Raw genomic sequence first — 27598 nt, forward strand, 5'->3', positions numbered from 1 at the left:
ATGTTAGGGAGTATAAAATACAATAATGTCTTAACATATGTCTGGTTTCATACATTTCATATGAATCTTTAAATATACATTGTAGAACAGTTTGTGAAATTACTGTAATATATTTTACAATATTTGCATAAAATTTTATCGAGAATAATTACATATTTCGTGGTGTCTAGGAAAGGAACATTACTTAGGAATTACTCAGCCGGCACCACTAAAGAACTATCTTGACTGAATTTGAGCTTTGAATGGAAGGTCCACCTAACACCAGGTCATATTTTTAATGCTGTGCGGACTTGGCTCCCCTCAGCATGTAAACCTATCGAAGCTCAGTACGTAATGTCACAAGCCTGGCAAGTGAGGCTACAGGCTACATTCCTAATATTTTGGATATATAACCGCATTCATATATTAATCTGTATCAGAGAAAAAGGAGCAGTCTACACTCTCAGAAAGAAAGGGTCGTTGGCTTGTCTCCATAGGGGAACCTTTTAGTTCTTTATGGAACCCTATAACAAGTGGGAAAAATGTGATAGCTTTCTGACTGAACCAAGCCTGCAGACACAAAGGAGCCTTTTGGAACCATTTTTTCCCAGAGTGTAGTTTTCTGATTGGCTGTAGACATGAGGTTTTTGCTCCTTGCAACCCTGTGCCAACATGGGGACACCAGGATAAAACAACTTCACCCCTCAGCACAGTGACATTCCAAAGTTTCTCTCTCCCAGCACACCAATGTTGTGTGGTTCCTTCCTGCCATCTCTGGCGCCTGTCCCAAATGTATGCCAACCCCCTACCCCCCGCCCCCCGCCCCACCACAACCCTTTCCTCCTGAACGGTTTCCTCTTCAAAAGGGTACAAATCTTCGTACTTTACATATTCATATTTTCATATAAATATCTGCACATTGTTCATCATTTTATCATGTTAGGGTGGGGAAGGATACGTATTTCCCATGCAGGGAAGTTTGTGGCTCTGGTTGGCCGTACAGGAGTCTGGGCTCCCTGTAAAAGGGGGTGGGGAAGTGAACGGGAGCCACAGTCGGGGTCTTCTCGGAGAAGCTGACCACACCCTCGCAACGCTCAAGAGTTTCCTTCCCAACAGCGGGGGTTTTGGGGGTTAAATTTCTGCCATCTTTGTGCACTACTTGCTGCTTAAATTTGGGGAGGGGGGGGGGGGCTATGATGAGAATGGAATCCTTTAAGGAGGGGGGGGGGGGGGGGGCATCGCTGACACTCTTGTCAAACTTGTCCAGCCACAGTGATGGCATCAGCCAGCTGACCCGAAAGCAACCCCTGGGACGGGTATGGAATCGTTCATCCACAGTGTTTTGGGGTCCAAGTCTCAGTGCCTCAGGACTGCTGGGGTGTGCTGTAACACGGGGCAAGGAGTGGGGACCACAAGCGGGGCGACCAGGGGGGTCAGGGGGACCATGGGGCCAGGCTGTGGGAATTAATGGGGTGGGTGTGGCCAGTGGCCCATAAAGCAGCAGCCTTCGCAAAAAAATTAAAAAAAAGTTAAAACCTCAACCCACCCCCTGGATCAGTCATAAGATTTTTTTTTTCCTTGCAAGATCTCATAAAAAGATAATCATCTTGATTTAAAAACACAAACAATGATAAAAAGTGTCCGTTTAAAGAAGAAGAAAGCAATGTCCTGTACAGAACTGGGAAAGCCGAGAGGGCGTGTGGTTTGGGGATCATCAGGAAGTCGGAGGTCCCCTGGTTGGGAGGCCTAGTCCTGGGCGGGGCTGGCGTGGGGCGCCGTCTCGGCGGCGGGGAGGCCCCCCGAGCCGCCGGACTGGGACATCTGCTGCCTGAGCTGGGAGATCATGAGCTCCAGCTTCTCCCGTGCCTCCCTTTCCCTGCGCAGCTCCTCCTGCAGCTCCTCCCTGTCCTGCTCCGCCTGATCCAGCCTGCGCCGCAACTCCAGCAGCTGAGGAGGAGGAGAGGGAGGCGGGGTTAGACACAGAAAATAGAACTACAAACAGCCTGTACGAGATACAGCACTGGGGCCCGACTGTGGGCGGGGTTAGACACAGAAAATAGAACTACAAACAGCCTGTATGAGATACAGCATTGGGGCCCGACTGTGGGCGGGGTTAGACACAGAAAATAGAACTACAAACAGCCTGTATGAGATACAGCATTGGGGCCTGGTTGCGGGCGGGGTTAGACACAGAAAATAGAACTACAAACAGCTTGTACGAGATACAGCACTGGGGCCCGACTGTGGGCGGGGTTAGACACAGAAAATAGAACTACAAACAGCCTGTATGAGATACAGCACTGGGGCCTGACTGTGGGTGGGGTTAGACACTGGAAATAGAACTACAAACAGCCTGTATGAGATACAGCACTGGGGCCTGACTGTGGGTGGGGTTAGACACTGGAAATAGAACTACAAACAGCCTGTATGAGATATAGCACTGGGGCCTGACTGTGGGTGGGGTTAGACACTGGAAATAGAACTACAAACAGCCTGTATGAGATACAGCATTGGGGCCTGGTTGTGGGCGGGGTTAGACACTGGAAATTGAACTACAAACAGCCTGTATGAGATACAGCACTGGGGCCCAACTGTGGGTGGGGTTAGACACTGGAAATAGAACTACAAACAGCCTGTATGAGATACAGCATTGGGGCCTGGTTGTGGGCGGGGTTAGACACTGGAAATTGAACTACAAACAGCCTGTATGAGATACAGCACTGGGGCCTGACTGTGGGCGGAGTTAGACACTGGAAATAGAACTACAAACAGCCTGTATGAGATACAGCACTGGGGCCAGACTCTAACTGTGACTGAGGAGTATCACAGAGCCAATACCTGTATCACATATCAGCTCAACTCATGGAGACATTATTTCTACAAAAGAATTGCCAAGACATGGTAACAACTCAGGGATGGATTATTCCTGTATCATCCACTGTACGATGTTCATTTCTTATGTCTGTCTCAGTTATGCCCCCTGTCTCCCCTGGCTGGTACTGTACCTGAGAGGTGTAGTGGGCCTCCTGGCTTTGCTCCATGTTCTGCTTGCATGTGCACGTCTGTGGCTTCAGATTCCCCACTGTGTCCAGCTTGCTTTCATTCTGATTTTGAGCATGCTCAGTACTCCCCTCCATGTCATTCTGAGCATCCCCAGTGCATTCCTTCCCTTCACTTTGACAGCGCTCAATGTGCACCAGCTCCTTACTCTGAGCATGCTCAGTGTGCTCCTCCCCCTTACTCTGAACATGCTCAGTATGCTCCTCTCCCTTGCTCTGAGAATGCTCAGTGTCCTCCTCTCCCTTACTCTGAGCATGCTCAGTGTGCTCCTCCCCCTTACCCTGAGCATGCTCAGTGTCCTCCTCTCCCTTACTTTGAGCATGCTCAGTATGCCCCTCTCCCTTACTCTGAGCATGCTCAGTATGCTCCTCTCCCTTACTCTGAGCATGCTCAGTCTGCTCCTCCCCCTTACTCTGACCATGCTCAGTGCGTTTCTTATTCTGACCATGCTCAGTCTGCTCTCCTCTATTCTTTTGAGCTGCCGTGGTGCTCTTCTCCTTATTCTGACCAGACTCGGAACACTCCTCCTTTTTCTGAGCATGCCCAGTGCCTTCCTCCTTCTCCTGCACATGCTCAGTATGCACTTCCTCCGATTCCTTTTGTAGCTCTCCTTGGACTGTGGGGCCACCTCTGCGCATTGCCTCCAATTCCTGTCACACACATACACAGGTCTGTCAATACCCAGCTGTGTGTGTGCACGAACACAAACGAACATGCAAATGTGCACTCACACACACCCCAGTGACAGAAACAGCACTCTACATGTCAGTCAGAAGTAAACCCAATTCATTTGGAGCTGCTGCAGGTTTCACTACAAAAAGGGGGATGCTGTGGCAGGTTCAGCTCAGTGTAATAACCTGAAGAAAGAACCGAAATGCTTCAAACTGCTATGAACTGAGAACCTTATGCACACCTGTGCACAAACCTGGTTGCACACAACCTTCACCCACACTTGAACAGGAAAACTTGAACATCAAACAGGAAAATACGACACTCTATAGTTCAAAAACACTGGGGTTACAAAGAGTTCATCAGAGGATATTGATCCAATTTATACAATTTTCCTAAATTAATCAGCATGTCTAAAAAATAGGTCTAAAATCTAAAAATCTCAAAAATTTGTATGCGAGGCAGTAGCAGCTCATGGGCCTTATCACAAAGGAGGCGAGTGCCTTACAGAAAGTGAGTTAAAAGAAACTTTCTCTCCTCTCTCTCAAACTTGAGCAATTTCTGCAACCCTTGTCTCCTTTGACCGGCCGCCACTGATGCTAGGCACTTGAAGAACAAAACATTTGCTTTGGCCAGTGCATTTGGAAGTAATTTTTTTTTTTAATTAAAAAAAAAAAACCTAGAAATACAAATACTCGTGTTTGACCCAGTTGAGCACACACACACGTGCATGCACATACACGCGTACACGCGCACACACGCGCGCATGCGCGCGCACACATGCATGCAGAGGTACTTGCCATCTCCAGCTGCCTGTGTTTCTGCAGGGTGGATTGTAGCACCTCCTGCTGCCTGCAGTACATCTGCAGGACCTCCAGCACCATCCTGTCCTTGTCCTCCTCCCTCAGAGGCTTAGAGCAGCTGTCCTCACCCTGGGGCGTTTCCATGGCGGCGAGCCAGGGCGGGGGTTTCACCTCACCTGCTGCAGAGCCACATGTCGTGTGCAAGCCTGTGACACGGAGGCCAAGGGTAAGAGAAACGGCACAGAGAGATGCAGACACACACCTGCCACTGATAGCAAACGTACCAGTTTCCTCCGTGTTCACACTGCCACTGCTAGGTAATGCACTGCAGCCACATTGTGAAGGAGAATTGAGAGTGTGTGTGTGTGTGTGTGTGTGTGTGTGTGTGTGCGCGTGCGCGTTTGTGAGTGTAAGCGCTTATGTCCACTGTGTATTTATGCATGTGTATAGTGCGTGTGTAATTTGTGTGCTTTACGTGGGCACATGTGCCACTGACCAGATGCAGGGGATGACATCACTGCCGTGTCCTCCGGGTCCTGGGACAGCCCCCTCCTTCGCGCCCCACTGTAGTGCTGTTTGTACAGTGCCTCCAGAACCTCCATACCTAGCCCTGCCCCCTCCTTCCCCAAGGGTGGGGCCTGAGAAATGTTTGGAGTCCCTACTTTATCATACATGTACAGGAGGCAGCTGGAAGCCCATAAGGGAGTGAAAGGGGGGGGGGGGGGGAGAGAAAGAAAGAGTGAGTGAGTTTGGCAACATTGTGATTTAAAGTCTATAAATAGACATCGATCAGCACAAGTAAAATCAAACGATATTAAAAAAGGTATGGTCATCCTTGCATGGATTTGCAGACCATGTACATTTTCTATTGCCATTCCACCTGTACATTAGTAAATGCATTTGTTTTACTCAGTGTGTGTCTGTGTGTGTGTGTGTGTGTGTGTGTGCACCTATGTATGTGTGCAGGGGGAAAACAGCATCACTATTAATATAGTCCTTACTAATTCCATTCCAGATTTCACTGCTAGGACAACAGCTACGAGCCAGACATAAAGGTCACAGAGATGCATGCTGGGAAAAGGACAGTACCTGCGGTGGAGGACTGAAGTAGCATGGCCGGCCTCCTCTTTGATGTCCGGGCAGAGCCGGGGTTTGAGGATGAGGGCAGGGTGGGATTTTGCCTGCACGTGTGACAAACGAACAAGTAGGCCGATCACACGTCATGACAGAAGGGCTGGGCAGACATACTGACAGGTAAGGAACAGCATCCAGCTCCTGCTGTACTTTTGGATATGCCTTTCAACGAATCACGTTTTGGCAAAAGGTATACTGCCATATTTTTTCCATTGAAATGTAACATAATGACCTGTGCCATAATGACCCTGAACATGTTCACTGACTGTAACTGGCTAAGCCCGTAATATGCTCAGTGACTGTAACTGGCTAAGCCCTGAATATGCTCAGTGACTGTAACTGGCTAAGCCCGTAATATGCTCAGTGACTGTAACTGGCTAAGCCCGTAATATGCTCAGTGACTGTAACTGGCTAAGCCCTGAATATGCTCAGTGACTGTAACTGGCTAAGCCCGTAATATGCTCAGTGACTGTAACTGGCTAAGCCCGTAATATGCTCAGTGACTGTAACTGGCTAAGCCCGTAATATGCTCAGTGACTGTAACTGGCTAAGCCCTGAATATGCTCAGTGACTGTAACTGGCTAAGCCCATAATATGCTCAGTGACTGTAACTGGCTAAGCCCGTAATATGCTCAGTGGCTGTAACTGGCTAAGCCCGTAATATGCTCAGTGACTGTAACTGGCTAAGCCCGTAATATGCTCAGTGACTGTAACTGGCTAAGCCCTGAATATGCTCAGTGACTGTAACTGGCTAAGCCCGTAATATGCTCAGTGACTGTAACTGGCTAAGCCCGTAATATGCTCAGTGACTGTAACTGGCTAAGCCCTGAATATGCTCAGTGACTGTAACTGGCTAAGCCCGTAATATGCTCAGTGACTGTAACTGGCTAAGCCCGTAATATGCTCAGTGACTGTAACTGGCTAAACCCGTAATATGCTCAGTGACTGTAACTGGCTAAGCCCTGAATATGCTCAGTGACTGTAACTGGCTAAGCCCATAATATGCTCAGTGACTGTAACTGGCTAAGCCCGTAATATGCTCAGTGGCTGTAACTGGCTAAGACCGTAATATGCTCAGTGACTGTAACTGGCTAAGCCCGTAATATGCTCAGTGACTGTAACTGGCTAAGCCCGTAATATGCTCAGTGACTGTAACTGGCTAAGCCCGTAATATGCTCAGTGACTGTAACTGGCTAAGCCCGTAATATGCTCAGTGACTGTAACTTGCTAAGCCCGTAATATGCTCAGTGACTGTAACTGGCTAAGCCCTGAATATGCTCAGTGACTGTAACTGGCTAAGCCCATAATATGCTCAGTGACTGTAACTGGCTAAGCCCTGAATATGCTCAGTGACTGTAACTGGCTAAGCCCGTAATATGCTCAGTGACTGTAACTGGCTAAGCCCGTAATATGCTCAGTGACTGTAACTGGCTAAGCCCGTAATATGCTCAGTGACTGTAACTGGCTAAGCCCGTAATATGCTCAGTGACTGTAACTGGCTAAGCCCGTAATATGCTCAGTGACTGTAACTGGCTAAGCCCTGAATATGCTCAGTGACTGTAACTGGCTAAGCCCTGAATATGCTCAGTGGCTGTAACTGGCTAAGCCCTGAATATGCTCAGTGACTGTAACTGGCTAAGCCCTGAATATGCTCAGTGACTGTAACTGGCTAAACCCTGAATATGCTCAATGGCTGTAACTGGCTAAACCCTGAATATGCTCAGTGGCTGTAATTGGCTAAGCCTTGAATATGCTCAGTGGCTGTAACTGGCTAAGCCCTGAATATGCTCAGTGGCTGTAATTGGCTAAGCCTTGAATATGCTCAGTGGCTGTAACTGGCTAAGCCCTGAATATGCTCAGTGGCTGTAACTGGCTAAGCCCTGAATATGCTCAGTGGCTGTAACTGGCTAAACCCTGAATATGCTCAGTGGCTGTAACTGGCTAAACCCTGAATATGCTCAGTGACTGTAACTGGCTAAACCCTGAATATGCTCAGTGACTGTAACTGGCTATGGCTTGTTTGAGATCAGAGGTGGAGGGTGTCATAGAGCTAAACTAAATGGCTCTCTCAACAGGGCATGAGCAGCAAGAGGCAGGCAGTGCAGGGTGTGGAGTGGGGCGGGGTTAGTGTTAAAATGTGTCGGGTTTTCATTACAATGTATCCCTCCAGACAGGGGGAGGAGTCAGCTGGGCAGGAAAGAGGATCTGGGGGGAGGAGATTACCTTTTGGTCTGGCTCGCTTTCACAGAGTTTCTCATTCTGAGAGCAGACATCAGAGACCTTCTTTACTGCCCTGTCATCTGCACCATCCTTCTGTGAGCGTGAAAGAGAGAGGGAGGGGAGAAGAGAGGAGAGGAGAGAGAGTATTATGTAGCTTGATGTTACTATTCCTGATTGAGATCTTATGAAAATGACTGTTTTGGCAATGCTGTTGTCATGCCAATAAAGCATATTTGAATTTGTGGGAGAAAGAAAACAGGAGGCAGTGAGAAAGAGAATTGTTATTTGAGAGGGGGCTGTTTGAAGCCTCCTCCCCATTGTACCTCACGATTCACAGTGGAGTTTCAGCCCCATGCAGTGACAGCAGCTCCCGCTAGAATAACAATAACTCTGCATGTAGCCTGTCAGTACTGCACACACGCATGCAAGAGAGACTCTCTCTCTCACACACACACACTCTCTCATGCACTCACACACATGAACACACACACGCACACTCACACTCTCACACACGCACACACTGAAACACGCTCTCACGCACAGACAGACACACCCACACGTACACGCACACACACGCGCACACACACACACACACGCACACGTGCACACACTCTCACACACACACATTCTCACGCAAACACACACAAAGACACACAAGCACACACACACACTCACTCATGTGCACACACACGCAGAGTGCCACGCTCAGTGTGGTGATGCGATTTGCTGTGTGACGGAGAGGCAGGGGTTCAGCCGAAGCTAAAGCTGCCGCCACGGCAACAGACAGCAGCCCCCCCCCCCCCCCCCGCGCCTCTCAGAACACACGCTGGACTCACAGAGCGGGGGCGGGGCACAAACAACGCATGCTGTTTTCATCACATAATCAACTCTTAACAAAACACATTTCCCTAGCACAAAAAAAGGAACGTTCTCTTTTAAATAAAAAAGGACGGGATTCTTCAAAGAGCGAAGAGGAAAATCGATGCGTGGTCAGCCAGAGTGGCCCCTCTGAAAGCTCCTACCCAACTCCCCTATTTACTTCACTAATTATTGTCAAAATTATCGGTTCTGCCTTTTGACGTCTCCCGAGTGCGTAACTGCGCCGCGGCGGGCGCGAGTAGCGAGCGTGTGGGCGTGCGCGCGGGGGTGAGATGGCGTGGGCGTGCGGAGGGTTTGAGAGGAATCTCACTGCAGCAGAATGCAGAATGGAGAGGGGAGGAGACAGAGAGAGAGAGAGAGAGAGAGAGAGAGCAGGAGCGTGAGAGGGAGAGGGAGGGGGGCAGTGAGACGGACAGAGAGGAGACAGATGGATAAATACGCAAGACTCCATTTTCAGCTAACTGCTCTGCCAATGTGCCCGTCGTGTCCTGCCAATGCAGAAAAAAGAGAAAATCCAAAAAAGGGAGAGACAGAGAGAACAGGGATGAGAGAAGCTCAATGCAGTGCATGAAATATGAAACATCATGTATGCACGTGTGAGTGTCTGTATGTGTACACACACACACACACACACACATATATATATTTATAGACAGTCACACGCGCGTGCACATACACACAGAGTGAAGTGGAGTGGGGGGAGGGGGTCGTGCAAGAGAGAGAAAGGGGATGAGAGAAAGAGGAGGAGGGAGAGACAGAAAGAAAAGAACAGAGGGAGGGAGGGAGGGAGGCACACTGACCCAGTGACGTTCTCTTCATATCCTCAGAGGGACAAATGCATATTACAGCATCGCACCTCAGTCACACCTCGCACGCAAAGGCGCATTATAAAAGGAAGGCTTTGAGAGGGAAGCCTGCTCGCCCACCCCAGCACACCACACCACACACTGCGCAGCAGGAGGAGCGGCTCTGTCTGCGGTTACCGCAGTAACCACAGAGGGGTTCAGCCCTCCCCACCCCGCTCCCTGGTACCGGCACATTCTCCCGCACCCCCCCCCCCCCCCCCCCACATCTTTCGGTGGGGATATGAAGGCTGATGGTGCCTCCGTCTCCCACGACCTCACTCACAGTACTGCCAGAGCATGCCAGCTATCAGCTATTCCTGCATTTTCAGTTTTCTGTTCCTTACCAACGCAAGGCTGGTAATACAGGAAAACACACTCTGACACACACACACACATACACAAACACAAACAGACATACATACAGACACACACGCATATGTACACAGATACACATGCACACAGACAAACACACACACATGCACGCTCAGAGACACACACACACACACACACACACACACACAAACGCACACAGACATACACATATACACACACACGTGCATGCATGCACAAGCACGCACACACACACACACACACACACAAACAGTAGTAAACCTGGGGTACTGTATTTTTCAGGTGTCCGAGGAGAATCATATCTAGACAATGTTCAGCACCCCTCCTGACAAGTCAGTCGGCACCACAAGGCCCTTTTCGTTTTGGAGACACCGGCACACGTGTCAAGTCTGATTAACTTCACCTCTTCATTTTACTCAGGCCCAACTGACTTTAGCATGCGGCCTTCTGATAAACACTGCAATGGGGCAGCACTGCAAAGCTCCCGTTGTGTCTTTTCCAACCTGGGACAGTGGCGTGGCCCCATTACGACACTCCATTTACCATCTGCAATGCCTGGGCTCCATTCCGGCTCAAACCTGCTTCTCAGCTCCTGGGAGCCAATTTATCCTCACAATGGAGTTTAGCCAAATAAATTGTGACCATTTCTCAAAAAGCAAATTCAATCTCAATCTCAGACTAATATATTGAACACAATCATTACAATTAATTCACATACAATTCATGGACCAGTACGGTCTAAAAGGTAAGGTGACATAATTACATCGTTATAATGACTTACACAAAATTACACCGTGTAACAATAATTGTACTAGACTGTTGCTGGATGAATGCAAATAGTTTAATATCATATATTAGCATAACACATCGCTGTGCTAATAAATCAACAACTAATGTCCCAAATGGCACTAACAGTAAAATGAATTTATTAACTTTCAATGCAGCAGGACAGAAAGTGAGAGCCCAGCTGAGTTACAGTGATGGCTTGAGGAAACAGGGCAGGTCAGGCATGTGGGCGTTGCCAGGCGACTGTGTAGCCAATCAGCTGCAGGGGGAGGAGTTCAAGTGGCCAAGAGTGGTTTAAAAGAGCAAGAAATTGATTAGGAAACTGAGGTTAAGACCGCAGCTCTTGAGATGCGCTGCGGGAATGGGCCCAGTGAGTCAGGACCTGATTTACAGTCTCCCTCTCTGACTCACTGTGCCTCTGACGCACTCTAGTGCTCTCCTTCACTCGTTTCAGTGCTTCTATCTATGACTCACTCTCTCTCTTTCTCTGTGCCTCTGCCTCCACGGCCCTGCCCCCTTCCCGCTCTCTCCGACCTGCAGCCTTATGTTTGTGGCAGGCTGCTGTAGAGGGGCTGCTCTCCAGCTCTCTGCAGTACGGCCTGACCCTGCAGGCTGGGAGCGTTACCCAGCTGTCAGTGCAGGCTCGGGTTCAGACGCACGCCGTCCGGATCAGCTAACTCAGGTAATACACACGCACGCGCACACGCACGCAAGCAAGCCGGCATGCACGAACGTACACACACGCACGCACGCACACACACACACACACACACAGGTACACGCACACACACATCAAAGCGTGCACACAGACACACACCCGCGCACATACACACGCACGCAAGCAGGTATGCACGAACGTACACACACGCACGCACGCACACACACAGGTACACGCACACACACATCAAAGCGTGCACACACACACACAGACCCGCGCACACATGCACGCATACATGCACACACACATCAAAGTGCACGCAGGCATGCACTCACACACACAAAAACACACACAAAAAAGGAAAAACAAACACATACACAAACACACTCAATAAGGCGAATCCTCACAGGAAAGGACAGGGTGAAATCACTAGCTACTCCTCCAGACAGCCCCCACAGTGCTTTGGTCCAATGAGCGACGATGCTAAAGCAGCACCAGCCCGCTGCACGACCTCCTGTCTGATCCCCGCTGGAGCACGGTGCCGCCGTGATATGGCTTCCGTAACGCCACGGAAACGCCATGAGAACACAAAGTGTTACCAAGGACATCGCTAGGCAAAATCCTCTCCACGGCACAGCAACACTGCTACACAAAGATGTGTCTCTGTGTGCAAGACAAACACACCCACATATCTACACTCACATCTATGCACACGCCCAAGCATCTAATGCACGCTAACACTATCTACACACATCCAGACACACACAGACACACATTTGTACATCCCCATGCACAGGCGCTTCAACACACACTTGTATCTACACATGCACACTTACATACATACAAACACAACTCCATACATGTTGGTATCTAAATGTGCATGTGCGCACAAACACACACGTACAGGGTTTTCCCTGCAATGAAATCAAGCCGTCTATAGGAAAAACCACGCAAAAAAAAAAAACAGTGAAATGATTAGAAATGCGAATGTACTGGTACAATTTTGTCGTGAATGAAACTGCATTTCAAAGTTCTTAAAGTTTTGTCTTTCAAGTTCATGTGCAACCTTAAACACATTAAATTAACTACAGTAGAATCAGCTTAAATTGCATTAAAGAATGAAACAGACAGACTGCTCAATACCGCGGGTGCCACTTGCAGAAACTGCCTACCATCACACATTTTTGCGGTTGTGTGTCTTTATAGGGTAACTGTCAGTTTATTTACGCCAAATTTGAATGTATATTTATAGATCATTATGCGATGTAATTGGACATAATTCCATGAAAATATGTGCTAATGGTATATGCAAATATGCAGTTGCTTTACAACAGAATGAATCAGAAAATGTTCGGGATTTGGCAATTCTATACAAATACCCGAATTATGTGATAATCCACAATGCAATTAAGTGCATTCTACTGTATGAACCTACACTGTTTTAGCTTGTCTATGCAGATTTAACTGAGAAATAAAATTTTGAAAAGCCTTTACTGTTGTGTAGGTAGGGTACAAGTAACACCAGTGACAAAAAAGGATGGTGTATGCATTTCTTTGAGTGAATTTATAAAAAATAATTTAAATACAGTAGGCTGACATTTGTGTGAATTCTTTTAAGTTTAAAGGTTAATTAATACTGTACCTAAAGTTCTGAGTGACAAAAATGAACTACATTTTAAGACATATTACAATTCCAAATACTAATATTCTTGTAGAATGGCCCCTGTACAATGTGTAAATCCTTGAGTATAGGCTATATTTTTCCCATCAATTCTGGCACTTTCAATATGTAACTCCCTTCAATAAATATAAAATTTTTTCCAACTTTTTATTTTTGTGACACGTTTCATCTTTTATAGTCTACATCTCAACACATTGTGGTAGACGTTGAAGACCAGAACTTTACATTCCAAATGTAGCTAAATACAGGGAAATAAATAAAGTAAGGGAGATGATGCGGCAATGTTGACGGTGGTACAGCCAGACCAACCGCGGTCACTGTCACACAAAGTCACCACCTGAGCCCTATTTTGAGCCAGGAAAAACCTCTGTCCGCGGGCCAGAGCGACAGACGCTGCTTTGATTACAGCCACAGCGGCTCTGTTCTGTCTGCAGTGACGAGGCGACACCACGCAGGGTGGCCGGTGGCCGCCGGCAGCGGCCGCTGCTGCAGCGCTCCACTTCCTGTCCGCACTGGCTGGCCTCTGCTTGAACCCCCCGCTGACCTGGGGTCAGTGCAGTAATCCAGGACGAAGCCCTAAGCCACTCTGACCCCTGTCAGCCAGCATTACCCAGCAGCCTCTCTGATTCTGCCCCTCTCCTCACTCGCCTACACACACCCACGTGCTTACGGACACACAGACACACCAACTGCCCTCAAACACACACACGCACGAATGCGCACGTGCACACGCACACAAGCCTCATTCAATGCACACACCTCCAATCTCTGTAGCAAACGGCCAAGACCACACTGTAAACAGACACATTACAGGTGCAAAAACATGCACATCTGTTCAAGCAGACCAAGTGAAAATATCACAGGTATTTGATGCAATCTGTATGCGATGTGTACAGTATGAGCCAACACGACTGCTGCCTCTACTGGGACCCTGTCACTCAACACTGTCACCGACTTTAGAGGGAATCCACTGCCTGTGTGTGTGTTTGTGTGTGTGTGTGTGAGCATGTGTGAGCGTGCATGAGTGTGTGTGAGCATGTGTGAGCGTGCGTGTGTGTGTGTGTGTGTGTGTGTGAGCACGTGTGCAAGAGCGTCAGGAATCTCAGCCACATCATTACAGAGGATAGGGAGACAGATCGAGAGAGAGAGAGAGAGAGGGAGGGAGAGGGAGAGGGAGATGGAAGGAGAGGGAGATGGAGAGGGAGAGCGTGCGTAAGTGAGAGTCACGCAATGACCCAGTGACGCTCGGGGGATGCGGTGTGCAACCATTGGACAAAAGCCAAAATTCAGCAGAGTGAGAAAGCGAAAGGGGGGGGGGGGGATAGAACAGGGGGGCTGAGGGATGTGGAAGGAGAGAAAGAGAAAGGAAAAGATGTGGGTGAAAGAACGTAGAGGAAAAAACGAGAGAAGAGAAAAAACGAGGATTGGGAAGCCTGAGGAAATTTTCTCACTGCTACCGTTTTATCGTTTTTAGTGGAGTTCCTTTCCCCAGAGAAGCCGCGCTGGGATGCGCACACACCTACTCCACTCCTCACTTATCACTTTCAGGTTTGTCTCGTACATAAAAAACAGCTAACAAAAATTTACACACACAAAAAAAACCAAAAAAAAAAAAGCGATTTAATTAATTTGTCCATCCATCGTAAGTTCAAACCAATTGAAAGGGTCTGCCCTGCATGTGAACTGCCTTGATCCGGATCAGCCCAAAAGGGCCGCACAGATCACATTTTCATTAAAGATTTACCAAATCAGCAAACCGGACGGTCATCGCGCGGTCAGCGGGCACGATGAGGACCGTGTGATGTCACTGGCTGACGTCCTGCGAGGAGGACGTAGAGCAGTAAAATCTTTAAGCTGCCCAACAGGCTGCTCTCTCTGGGGAGGCGTCAGGTGACCTGACCGCGTCTCGCTGCCCCCCCGGCGGCCCCTGCTGGCCGATCGAGCGCTCGCGGCCCGCTCGTCCGAGCTTCGCGTGCGTAAGCGCCTTCCTCGGACTCGCACCTGAGCGACGCTCAGCTGAAAAAAAAAAAACAACACCGGCGAGTTCACGGCGCGCGTCACGGAGGAGAGCGTGCGTTTGTCGGCGCTCCGCAAAACACTAGCGGAGGTCGCGCCAATGAGAGCGGCCGGCGAGTGAGATGGGGAATTCCGAGCGCAAGGACATCAGTAACTCACGCGCTCTCTCTCAGCCCTGATCAGCCGCAGCCACAGACCGATCAATAGCGAAAGGGGCTTCTCTCCCCGGAGGACGGGCGCACCGGAGGGATCCTGCTTTATGACGAGCAGCTTATCGGCTCATCTGCCAGCTGCGTGTTGCTGTTCTCTAATGGGAGCCACGGGCGCTTACCGCTAAAACACACCCGCGGATTACAGCGGATGTCTGCGTTCCGGCAGACTGTGAGGCCCTGACCGTGAACCACACTGTATCTGATGCAGATATCTGTGGTCCTTACTGATCCACACTGTATCTGATGCAGATATCTGTGGTCCTGACTGATCCACACTGTATCTGATGCAGATATCTGTGGTCCTGACTGATCCACACTGTATCTGATGCAGATATCTGTGGTCCTGACTGATCCACACTGTATCTGATGCAGATATCTGTGGTCCTGACTGATCCACACTGTATCTGATGCAGATATCTGTGGTCGGTCCTGAGCCTGATCCACACTGTATCTGATGCAGATATCTGTGGTCGGTCCTGAGCCTGATCCACACTGTATCTGATGCAGATATCTGTGGTCCTGACTGATCCACACTGTATCTGATGCAGATATCTGTGGTCCTGACTGATCCACACTGTATCTGATGCAGATATCTGTGGTCCTGACTGATCCACACTGTATCTGATGCAGATATCTGTGGTCCTGACTGATCCACACTGTATCTGATGCAGATATCTGTGGTCCTGACTGATCCACACTGTATCTGATGCAGATATCTGTGGTCGGTCCTGAGCCTGATCCACACTGTATCTGATGTAGATATCTGTGGTCCTGACTGATTCACACTGTATCTGATGCAGATATCTGTGGTCCTGACTGATCCACGGTGTTTCTGATGCAGGTATCTGTGGTCCTGACTGATCCACGCTGTATCTGATGCAGATATCTGTGGTCCTGACTGATCCATGCTGTATCTGATGCAGGTATCTGTGGTCCTGACTGATCCATGCTGTTTCTGATGCAGATATCTGTGGTCCTGACTGATCCATGGTGTTTCTGATGCAGATATCTGTGGTCCTGCCTGATCCACACTGTATCAGATGCAGGTATCTGTGGTCCTGACTGATCCACACTGTATCTGATGCAGATATCTGTGGTCGGTCCTGACTGATCCCCACTGTATCTGATGCAGATATCTGTGGTCCTGACTGATCCACACTGTATCTGATGCAGATATCTGTGGTCCTGACTGATCCACGCTGTATCTGATGTAGATATCTGTGGTCCTGACTGATCCACGCTGTATCTGATGCAGGTATCTGTGGTCCTGACTGATCCATGCTGTTTCTGATGCAGATATCTGTGGTCCTGACTGATCCATGGTGTTTCTGATGCAGATATCTGTGGTCCTGCCTGATCCACACTGTATCTGATGCAGGTATCTGTGGTCCTGACTGATCCACACTGTATCTGATGCAGGTATCTGTGGTCCTGAGCGTGATCCACATTGAGCCTGATGCAGATTGTTTGTGGTCATGACTGATCAACACTGTAAGTAATGCAGATATTTGCATTTTTAAAAATCTGATGCAGACCGTTTGTGGTCATGAGCATGATCCACAGTAAATGCACAGGAGCACCTCTGGTGTAAGAATGCACTTCCTACGTAACCATAACTGCATATGAATGTGTGCATTTGTGTGTGTGTGTGTGTGTGTGTGTGTGTGTGTGTGTGCGTGTGTGTGAGTGTGTGTGTGTGCTGGGTACGAGGTCTGGATTCCAGAAGCTGATGCTCATAAATATATAACATAAACACAAGTACTAAAGAAACTTGTCTGTCTGTGTAATGCCCCCCTCACCACCACTCAGGTGATTTGACTGGCACCTGTCATGACGACACACACACATCCCTTTTTTTAAATAGCAACAGCTGCACTAGCAGGCTTCTCCAGGTAAACATGTTGTTTACTCAAAGCCCAAATGCTAACAAGCCTGCAGCCAACTAGTGAACTCTCACCAGCGCTTTCTCATTCCCGACATCCCTCTCTCCATCCCTCCTCTATTTCTCCCTCCCCCCCTCTCTCTCTCTCATGAAACAGAATCCTGCAAACACCCCCACAAGCCTTGAGTGCAGCGTCAAGTCTTTGAGAGATCTGCCATTTTTATGAGCAGCAGTGTAGTAAAATTCGTGAACAGAGTCTGAGCTTATGACACGAGGCTGAAGGTTCAATTCAACTCAACCTAACTCAACTTGTGTAACTTGAAGCTGGAGGTTCAATTCAACTCAACCTAACTCAACTTGTGTAACTTGAAGCTGGAGGTTCAATTCAACTCAATCAAACTCAACTTGTGTAACTTGAAGCTGGAGGTTCAATTCAACTCAACCTAACTCAACTTGTGTAACTTGAAGCTGGAGGTTCAATTCAACTCAACCTAACTCAACTTGTGTAACTTGAAGCTGGAGGTTCAATTCAACTCAATCTAACTCAACTTGTGTAACTTGAAGCTGGAGGTTCAATTCAACTCAACCTAGGCTAACTAAACTTGAGTAACGCAAGGCTGGAAGTTCAATTCAACTCAACTCAACTCAATTCTTGCAACTCAGAGGCTGGAGGTTAAATTCAATCTACTTCAACTCAACTCAACCCAAGATAAATTCAATTCAATTCACAATATATCCAGCAGTACCTATAGAATGCAAAAAATGTATGTAAGCTGTGCAAGTCATTCTGTTTGCCTAGTGCTTAAATGTAAATGTACAACTCCATTTCACTTCCCTTTCAACCCTAAGGCCTGAGAGGCTGAGCCAGATGCACCCTCGCTTCCTCACCAGAGAGCCGAAACCGGGCTGGGCCGGACCGGCACCAACGCCCACGCTGGCCCACCTGGTGCTTCTTCATCAGGTTATCTGTAACCATAGTAACAAATTACGATATCTCACACAGAACGACGGACCTAAACGATGCCGCCACGGTCCCAAGACCTCACGCTGTCTCACCGGTTATCATGACGAGTGAACCGTTCGCTTCCGTGTCACCCTCCTCGGTCTTTTCTGCCAACGAGAGAGTCAGAGGGTCGGCCGTGGTAACGCAAAAATGCTGAAGAATCACCGGAAACCTGAACTCGGTGAGCCACAGCCGGTAAAAACCGTAACGGAAGAAGCAGGGCGGGACTGGGTTGCTCCACAGCCAAGCCTACTCTTCGGCAGGTGCCCTGCTCACCGGTCCAGCCGCCCGTCCGGCACATCTGGCGGAGGTCAACAATCCAGTCAACATTTGCATTGGCCACCCAATCATCTGAACAGGGCTGGTGATGGTGCAGACTTCTCCTCCAGAGCAGCATTGAAACCAATCCTGATTCGGCTCATCAACCATATGGTTTGCAGCAAAAATCCTGATTTGTCAAATGAACGGTTTTACTATCTGGCTCAATAAATGAACCCACAATAGCCCCACTCAGATAAGACCGAACACCCCTGGGTCAGACTGAAGGGTTCCCGGTCTCCCCTGTGCTAGAAGCTCCTTTTCTTGGAATGCCTTTCAGTTGACCTAAAACCCCACTGAAGCATTTCGCTATTAGCTAAACTCAGGACAGTTGTCTTGAAACCAACTGATTGACTGTTACCACTTGCAAACAATATTACATCCGATTCCTGAACACACACTTGCGTAAAAATGTTAAGCAGCTATCTGACCTATTTATTTATTAGTTTAAGAAATAAAACAAGATTTTGCTGTGAGCTGGACTTCCAAAAATGTTGGAATATTTTTATTTTATTCAACGTCTTTGAAGTTTACCCACACACCCAGCCGTGTAATGCAGAAAAGAAAAGACTACTGAAGCGGAAAACCCCTTCCAGAAAAATAATTTGTGAAACCAGTGCTTTCCCGCTGTGCTCCCAATTAAACGACACAACGAGGCTGGGCTCTCTCCGCTCAAACGTGCCGCTCCTCAACCTCACACTATGAGAAAGGTTAACCGGCAGCCAGAGACGGTCTGAAAAACACAAAGCCGCGCCCCCTGCACGTCCCCGTATCTCATTAAAATGAAAGGAAAAACAGCAGGCAGGCGGGAGGTGTTAGGTACATCCAGACTAATGTGTCACACTCATTATACGGCGAGAGACAGAGAGAGGATGGTGCGTATTTCAGTGAGGTGCATTACTCCATCTGTGTGTTATGCCATTACTATACTATCGATGCATTCCTCTCTGAAACTTCACTGAAGTAAAAGAAAAGACAGCGACTGAGAGGGCGAGGGAGAGGGGGGGAGAGAGGCAGAGAGAAAGAGACAGAGCAGGAATAAGTCATTTAGAGTTACGTTATTATTGTTACTGCACTGGCAGTGTAGCTGTGCAAAAACTATTTACTGCTACTGAAGTGTTTAACTATTATAACTTGTTCCCATTTCTCTCTGTTCTGTATAATTGCTGGAATGCCTTCCGAAAACCAGCGAAACCTCTATGGACGTTTGTCTTGGCCACAACACTCAATATGAATTTGAGAGTAAAGTGGGGAGCTGGAAACAAAGGGAGAAATCAAAAAAAGAAAAGAATGAGGGAGGGAAGGAAGGAAGGGAGGAAAATATGAGAGCTTCCCTCACACAGCAACCATTCCAGCCACTCACACACAGTGAGTCAGCCTGATTAAAATGCACACGTTACAGTGCATTCTAGCACAACCTACTTCACCGCTAGTGCAGCGGACCCTGCTCAAGGGCCTGCTTTCATTTCTTTCCGCTTTACACAAAGAATATTACTAAAAATACAATTTATGCAACGCCATACCGAAACATCTCTTAACTAGGTTATAAGTGAGGGACTTTGATTAGGACGGCACAAAAATCAACCAAATATGTAGCTAGCCTACATGCTACACAAACGGCACTGAAATGATAGAGGACAAAATCAACAGTACAGCAGAGGTCGCGTTAACGCGGAATTCCGCGTTTTTTACGGTGACAAGAAGAGCCGAAACACAAGAAAAAATATACAATGCATTCTATAAGCGCAGATATTGGTCTGACATTTGTGTTTAATGATCATAATTACACAGCCGTTGGTTGCATTGCGAGATTCAAAGAAAAGGCATGTTGCGCTATAGCAAGCTTTTTAACATAAGGAACTTGATTTGTTTCTGTGCATGTCATCATTGTACTACAGCCAATTAAAACTCAGGAACATCAAAAAAATGTACTTCCTGCGGTTAAAGAAAAGGCTAGTAGTACTGCGATAAGGTTGCCGTCTGCATAAAGAAGTGCATTCCAAATCAGTGTGTGATACGTGACCTCCTCCAACAAGCCGTCAATGGTAAGCTAGAGTTCTACATTTTTCATGGCCACCGGGGCAATGGTACCATAATGTGGTCACTGAAGGTGCTGTCTTGTATGGTAACAGGTGCTTAATGTTTGTCACTAGAAATATCAAGTAAAAAAGTCTGTTTGTTTGCTTACATGTTTTAGCCTTTTAAAGATGTACAGCTAAAGATTATCTGCCTGTGTGAGGGCACGCTATTGTAGGATGCTTCACGGTATGGGATTAAGTTTGCCCGTCTTGTTTTTCCATCGACTTTGTGGTGTAGGCTACATCTCAGGGGTGGGATTTTAATTCAGTCATTTCCTCTTAATTAGGGCTAATACGTGGTGCCTGTCATGAGTGCACGCTTTATAGGGAGGGGTGCGGCATTGTTGGTTTGAGTTTATGTGAAGCCTGTGCACTCCTTGTTGTGTACTTGAGTCTTGCTGTTGTATTGATTTGAGAAAGAAAAAAACGTATTTACAGTGATGACCCGAGGAACCACAGTGGACAGGAAAGGCAGGGATTTTCACAGCCAATCAGAGTAGTCAAGCGTGAGGGTGAGAGTGAGTGGGTTCTGAGGATGTGGGAGGGGCTCCACATGGTCTGGGAGGGGCACAGAGGGCTCGGAGGCCAGACTGCCTGCCAGACAGCATTTCCACCACAGCACTTGTACAGCTTCAGAGCAAAAAGAGAGCTCCAGAGAGAGAGAGAGAGAGTGCTGACCACACCAACACAGCCAAAGCTGACGCTCAACACGACAGCGACATGTGGAAGCGCGTTTGCGGAGGACCGCGGCTTTGACGCTTTTCCCTGGTTTAAATAAACAAAAAGAAAACAACAATGCAGTCAGTCAAGAACACTTACAGCTTCAGTGCAGAGGGACCCCTCAAAACAGTCCTAGCCCCTCGAGGGCCAAAAACAATCAAATGTGCAATAAAATGGCCATATAACAGCCAACGCTGTCGCAACGTTGCTGCAACGCTGTGAAAACGTGCTACCTTAATAATGTGCCATCTACGCTAAGGGCACATTTCCATTTAGGTCAAAGATTTTTTTTTCCCCAATAGAACACACCAATTAGACAGTCGGTGCTTTCTCCCCCATAGCTTCTATAACCAAATCCCAAACCCTCTCCCTTACCATAAGACCTGCCAACAGCATTAGTTTTAAGCTCATATCTTGGTGATTTCAGTTCTGAAATCGTAGGAGTCCATCATTACCATGTCGAAGTCTCGCTCCATTTTTCATTGCCTCACGAACAGACCTCAGAAACAAATTTGGACAGAAATCGTCGCCGGAAAAACTGTAGTTTGCAAGATGTGCATGCAGACAGCAAATTAATTTCAACGTGTTGCAAGAAGTCCCAGGGTTACACAGCATTTGGTGTTGAGAAAAGCAAAGCCTGCTGGGACAAGAATGGACTGGGACAGAAACGCTTCTGCTTTTGTGTCTGGCATGGTGGCCATTTTCCAATAGTGGCAGTAGCGAGAGGCTCTCGACAAAAGCAGAACCCACAGACACATAAACGGATGCACTGCAGTCCGCCAGCGAGGTCACCAGTCAGTTAGCTTGAATCCGTGGCAACAGCATAATCCCATAATGCCCTTTCAAAATCTGAGTACCATTTAGTGACTTTGCGTTTTTCAAGGTGACATTTAAAGAAGCAGAAAAAGACTGCTCACTCCACTTCAGACGACGGTCCATTTCTTAGGGAGAATTAACAGGTAAAAACTGCTGGTACAATAACCGCAGCAGAATTTTGGTTGCCTGGAAGAAAATATATTTGACTTGACGAGAGAAAAATGACCTTTACATCTTGGCACTTAGCAGATGTTCTTATTCCGAGCAATTTACACAGATCAGCTACATTTTTACATACAACCCGTTTATCAAGCTGGATATTTATTTACTGAAGCAGTTGAGTAAATAAGCACTTTTGCACAAGGCTACCATGACAGCAGCCCTGCCAGGAATCAAACCCTCAACTTCTGACTAACAAGCCCAGTTCCCTAACTATTATACTACAATACCACCCATTAATAACAATGAAATAATAATGAACCTTAACAGAAAATTAACAATCAGCCTGGGAAAAAACATCTCAAAACGTCATTCAGTTTTGAGTTACGGCTCAGTGACCTTTGAGTGACCCACCCCTGCAGGTCATAAACAAGCCAGCTGGTTCCCTCCCCCCATTCCCCCGCCACCGCTCCCATGGAAACGGTCTGGACTCCGCCCCCCGACCCCTCGGCAGGCGAGACTACACGTGGACAGGGGCTATAACCTCTCGCACGCCGTCTGGGTCAACCGTGGTTTAAGAAAACACTCAAACTGCAGGAAACCTTCCTCCATTCTTTCACTTCAGACCGCCTCAAAGCCACCGATGGGAAAAATGCCTCGCGCACACCCACAATGTTTTTGGGCTGTCGTTTAAATCTTTGATCACACCATCTGCCAGTGCCACTTTCAAAACCCACACTTTTAACGCCCGGCCCTAAAACTCCAGTCCAGTACAACGATGTGCAGGGGAATGTACATGAATACCAATAAATCTCACTTCCCGGATCAGATGACAAACTTTTTTCACAATCCACCGTCTGGGTACAGTGCATGTCATGCACCCTGTGTTCCATGATGGTTTTTTACGATAAAACCGAGCCATCTGTGGGTCTTTTACATTTACCCTCCGAACGTGTTCCAACTTTAGTTTGTGGACGGTCGACCGCGGCAGCCCTGGAAACAGGAGGGTCTCTCACTCACAGGCTGACTGCAGTCGGGTACTGAAATAAGCTCTCTGAGCAAAGGGCGCGCACTGGAACCAGAGGCACAACGTGAGCAGAATCAGAAGCCGGGAGAAAGTCCGTATTAAAGCTCCGCGTTATACTGAAGCACTGCACAGAGCAGCAAACCTCGCTAAAGAGCAGGCTGCAGTATGAAGAATGGAGGACTGAATGAATAACCATTCTGAATTTATTCTGTGCAGTTCTGGATGGGCCGACCGTAGCGCCCACGTGCAGTAATTTCACGAACGAACACCTCCTCAGTACAGATGGAGGGACAAAGACTTACTGGCCCATTAAATTACGCAGATCACTAGCTGAGCAAAATGACAGGAAATATGGGAATCTGGAAAATGCCCAAACTCACTGCACAACTCCTCCCTCTGTATGGAAATACGGCGGATTAAAAAAAGCAGGGATGGCGCTCACCTTGTCCGGAGGCGCCCTCCTCGGCGGGCAGTGGAATTTCTCCTTCACCTCCTCCAGCAGTCGCCTAAGCTCCGCCTCCCGGGGCGAGCCCAGGTGCTTCCTGCCCAGGTGCAGGTAGCGGGCCCAGCGGGCGGAGTCGAAGCCCCAGTGGCAGGTGCGCTTGTCGGGCGACCGGTGGGAGTGCATGACGAAGCGCTGCGGGGCGAACAGGAGGTGGCACTGCACGCACTGGATGCAGGGCGCGTCCGGGTGGGTGTAGAGCTGCGTGGCGAACACGCCCTGGCACTTCCCCAGGCACTGGTGCTCCACCCGAAAGCTGGTCTCGCCCTCCCTCAGCTTCCCGCCGCCCCCGCCGCCGCCGGGGTCCAGGGGCGGCGGCAGCGCGGCGCCCGGGCGCAGCAGGGCGTTGCAGAGGCGCTGGGCGTCGGTCAGTGTGATGAGGCCGCAGGAGGGCGCGTTGAAGGGCAGGATGCCCAGCACCTTGAGGATGTGCAGCTGCTCGCCGTCGCAGCGGGAGCAGTAGACGTACAGCTCGTCGCACACGGCGTTGATCTGCTGCAGGGAGAACTGCCGCAGCACCGAGTTGAGCACCTGCGGCAGGCACAGCCTCTTCACCCCGCCCACCATGAAGGAGGTGATGGACTCCCCCTCCAGGAGCGAGTGCGTGAGCTCCGTGGAGCTGTCGCAGGGCACCAGGAGGGGGCCCCCGCCCAGGACGGGAGGGGAGGGCAGGGGGGCGATGAGGTCCTGGGCCCCGCGGGCCGAGAAGGCGGCGGGGCCCCCCAGAGAGCTCTGGCTGCTGAGCGTGAACTGGGCCAGCGTGTGCTTGAGCCCCGGGCTCAGGTCCAAGGCTCCGCCCCCGGAGTACTGCTTCCCGCTCCTGTCGTCCGCCTCCTCAGACCACCGCCGCTCGCTCCTCTCCCTCTCCTCCCGCTTCCCCTCCTTCTTCGCCTTCTCCTCCGCTTCCTCCTCCTCCTCCAGGTGCTCCTTCTTAATCTTGGGGGTTCTGAAGGGCACCTCCAGATGCTTGCGTTTCAGGTTCATCTCCGCCATCACGCGCTTCTTGATGGGCGCGTCCACCGGCCTCTCGCGGCTCTGCCTTTTGAGGTTCCCCTGAAAGGGCACCGCCTCCCGGCATAGGGTATTCACACCAGCCTGAGCGCCCGCCATGTTAGCCGGCGAAATGGAGTCTAACGCTCTGCCGCCTCCTACAAGACAAGCTGAATCCTCTGGGGAAAGAGAACTTTCCGGGTTTTTTTTTCTTCCACTGCTTACAAAATTTTCAGGTATCCCAATGACACGTCCATGCGGATGTTATGAAGGGTCCCAACAACAGGCTTGTATAAGTTTTTTTTTTTCCCTGGAGAGGATAAGAAAGATTTTCACATCAAATACGTATGCTTTTTCCAATTTAAAATGAACCACAAGTTGTTCTACTGCCAGGCAAAAATACTGTCCATTATCCACCTATGACATGTTAACCCACCAAAAATGTCTAGGTTTCTTACAATGATGTATAGCGCAAAAATGAATAAATTATTAAAAACTGCATAATTATGAAGAATTACTGTACTTAGATTTTGGAAGACTGTAAATATTAAAACCAGCATTTACATCACCAGAACACATGACCTCAAAATACTGAGCAAGTGCCCTGTATTGGGGCTAATTTACATATTTTCTACTTGTCCTAATGCTCATTTATTCCCTTGGATGAAAAGTGGAGGTCCCAGTGTGTAGAAAATTGAGCCAATTGGGTGTTGCTTGAAAGCAATTAATGTGATTAGTATACTACTTCAGTCTGGTAAAAACCTGAGACTGCTAAAAATGCTAAATATGCGTACGACATATTATCCAACAAAATTGTACCAGTGTCTTGGTTAATCCATTTTGTGGGAACGTGTCAACTTCACCTTGGTGACTGTCGTTCAGTTAATTGTAACGTTACCGAAAATAGACTCATGTCCCTAAATACAGACCAGCTGTCCACCAAGCCATAAATTATTATTAAGAAATTGAATAAGTTAAAATTGCAGTTAAAATAAAATAGTTATATGAAAGCGTCAAACTTTGCATGCACTGCCCACATATTAAGCCAAACAAACATGGCTCAAAGCACAGATCATTTTACATTTAACAAAAACCAATGTAAAAGAGAATTAAATTACAGCAATAATAGTGTCCCCAGGGGGTTGTTTAACAAGTTTATGAAACATAATGAAAGATTAGGATCCAATTATGCCATTTCAAAATTTTCCATTCCACTTCAATTAAAAGCCGTAAAACTCAAAGATTCATCACATTTTAGCATACTACCTCGTCAAAAAGCATGATTTAGCCCACCATCAGCCAATAAACTGCCGAGGTCTGTCGAGAGCTTAAGACGAATGGCTTGCAATGCTACAGATTTTAAAACTCATCCATCCGCCTTTGTTTCAAAATGTATCTGACGTCCAGTGCGATCTTTATTACTTATACTTTCCAGATTAATTCCAACACTAACAATCTCACCCACCAACCGCACAAACTGGGGCTCTCTTATTCGCACCAGATGTTCCTGCTGAAACCGCAACGAAAAGCCTGTATAGCACAGTAATAAACATTGCCCATATGGCACCGGGCACCGTGCGTAAAACACGGAAGGCTCAAATTCCTGACAGAGAAAATTAGCTTGCCAGGTTGGCAGACTTCACCATCATTCAGCTTTCGGAGAGAGATTGAGCCTGCTCGCGGCTGGGTCTGGGTCAATAATCAAATCCCACTAGTTAGTTTAGTTGTGTTCCCCTGTTAATAGGCAAATTATCCTTGCTCGTTTCATAGTTTTCGCATACCTGATTTGTGTTCACAAGGTGCTACCCCCTCCAAAAAAACGTGCGTCGTTGCAGATGCTGTTTTCCGACCACTCCGCCCCCTTGTATGAGCAGGAATGAAGCTCACACATCCCTCCCTAATTATTCATTTCTACCGTCCGTGCCCCGTACCCCTCCCTCTGCAAGCTGTGTGATGCTGGATTCACCTATGTAGCTACCGTTATCTAGCTACTAAATGACATTCATAACCACGACTAGCTTGCTTGTTCTCTCTCACTTATCCCCTCGCCAAAATTACCGAGCAATATCGATGTTGGTAGGGGTCATCTTCAAAACAAAATATCGCCCCCAGTAACAGAGGACACTAACCAAACGTCCAGAATGCAGTCAAAGAAGGGGCGCTCATTTAAAATGCAATGCGATTCAAGCTTAAAGGACAATGAAGTGCAAATGTAGCTTGCTAGCAACGTCGTTAATCATGTTACAAGCTCTCAATAAAGCTAGATAGTCGACCAGCTAGCGTTACCTTACCACCCTTTTTCTGCAAAAAAAATCCTCGTAAATTCCATTTTCGTACTGAAGCAACGGTGGCAAAACACCAAATAACGCACTTTTTAAATAATGTTGAGGCTATATAGTCAGATAATAGGTTTCTTCGTGATAGCCATATGTGTAGCAATCACGTTTCCGATATAAAATAATAATTAGCTGATAGTTCCCTACACACCCTCGGAAATCCGTAAGGTTTGCTGGCTAGCGAGCTAATGTTACTGCACGTTGTTTACAAGCTTAGCCTGCCAGCTAACCGGCTTAGCTCTTTTATTTTTATAGCTGAATAAGCTAATCAGCCACATGCTTTATAACCATCCCAATGAATTACTGAGCAATATGAAAAGTTACTAGGTAACAGAATTGATAAATAACCTTACCTGCTTCAAGAAATTGCTTCGTCTCCTTCCGTCGGTGTCCCCTCCGCTCTGAGCCCAACCATCCACAACATTCAGGCACCCAGACACACCACTACGCACAGACATGTGACGTCACTCCACA

General features: G+C 48.1%; 1 protein-coding gene across 2 annotated transcripts; it reads right to left on the bottom strand.

Moving 5' to 3' along the window:
• Positions 1-1180: 1180 nt before the first annotated feature.
• Positions 1181-27598, bottom strand: LOC118226293 (ski-like protein). Of its 2 annotated transcripts, none has more exons than XM_035415817.1 (8): positions 27478-27598; positions 23739-25098; positions 7869-7958; positions 5601-5692; positions 5008-5198; positions 4509-4717; positions 2985-3689; positions 1181-1926 (listed from the first exon to the last, which is right to left on the bottom strand). In XM_035415817.1, the coding sequence occupies exons 2-8, from the start codon at positions 24906-24908 to the stop codon at positions 1726-1728; spliced, it is 2658 nt and encodes an 885-aa protein (XP_035271708.1). In that variant the 5' UTR covers positions 24909-25098; positions 27478-27598; the 3' UTR covers positions 1181-1725. The 2 variants fall into 2 exon arrangements, with proteins under 2 accessions (XP_035271708.1, XP_035271709.1); XM_035415818.1 differs by lacking the exon at positions 27478-27598 and adding an exon at positions 26570-26686.

This window comes from Anguilla anguilla, chromosome 4 (assembly GCF_013347855.1).
Source record: "Anguilla anguilla isolate fAngAng1 chromosome 4, fAngAng1.pri, whole genome shotgun sequence".
Lineage (NCBI taxonomy): Eukaryota > Metazoa > Chordata > Actinopteri > Anguilliformes > Anguillidae > Anguilla > Anguilla anguilla.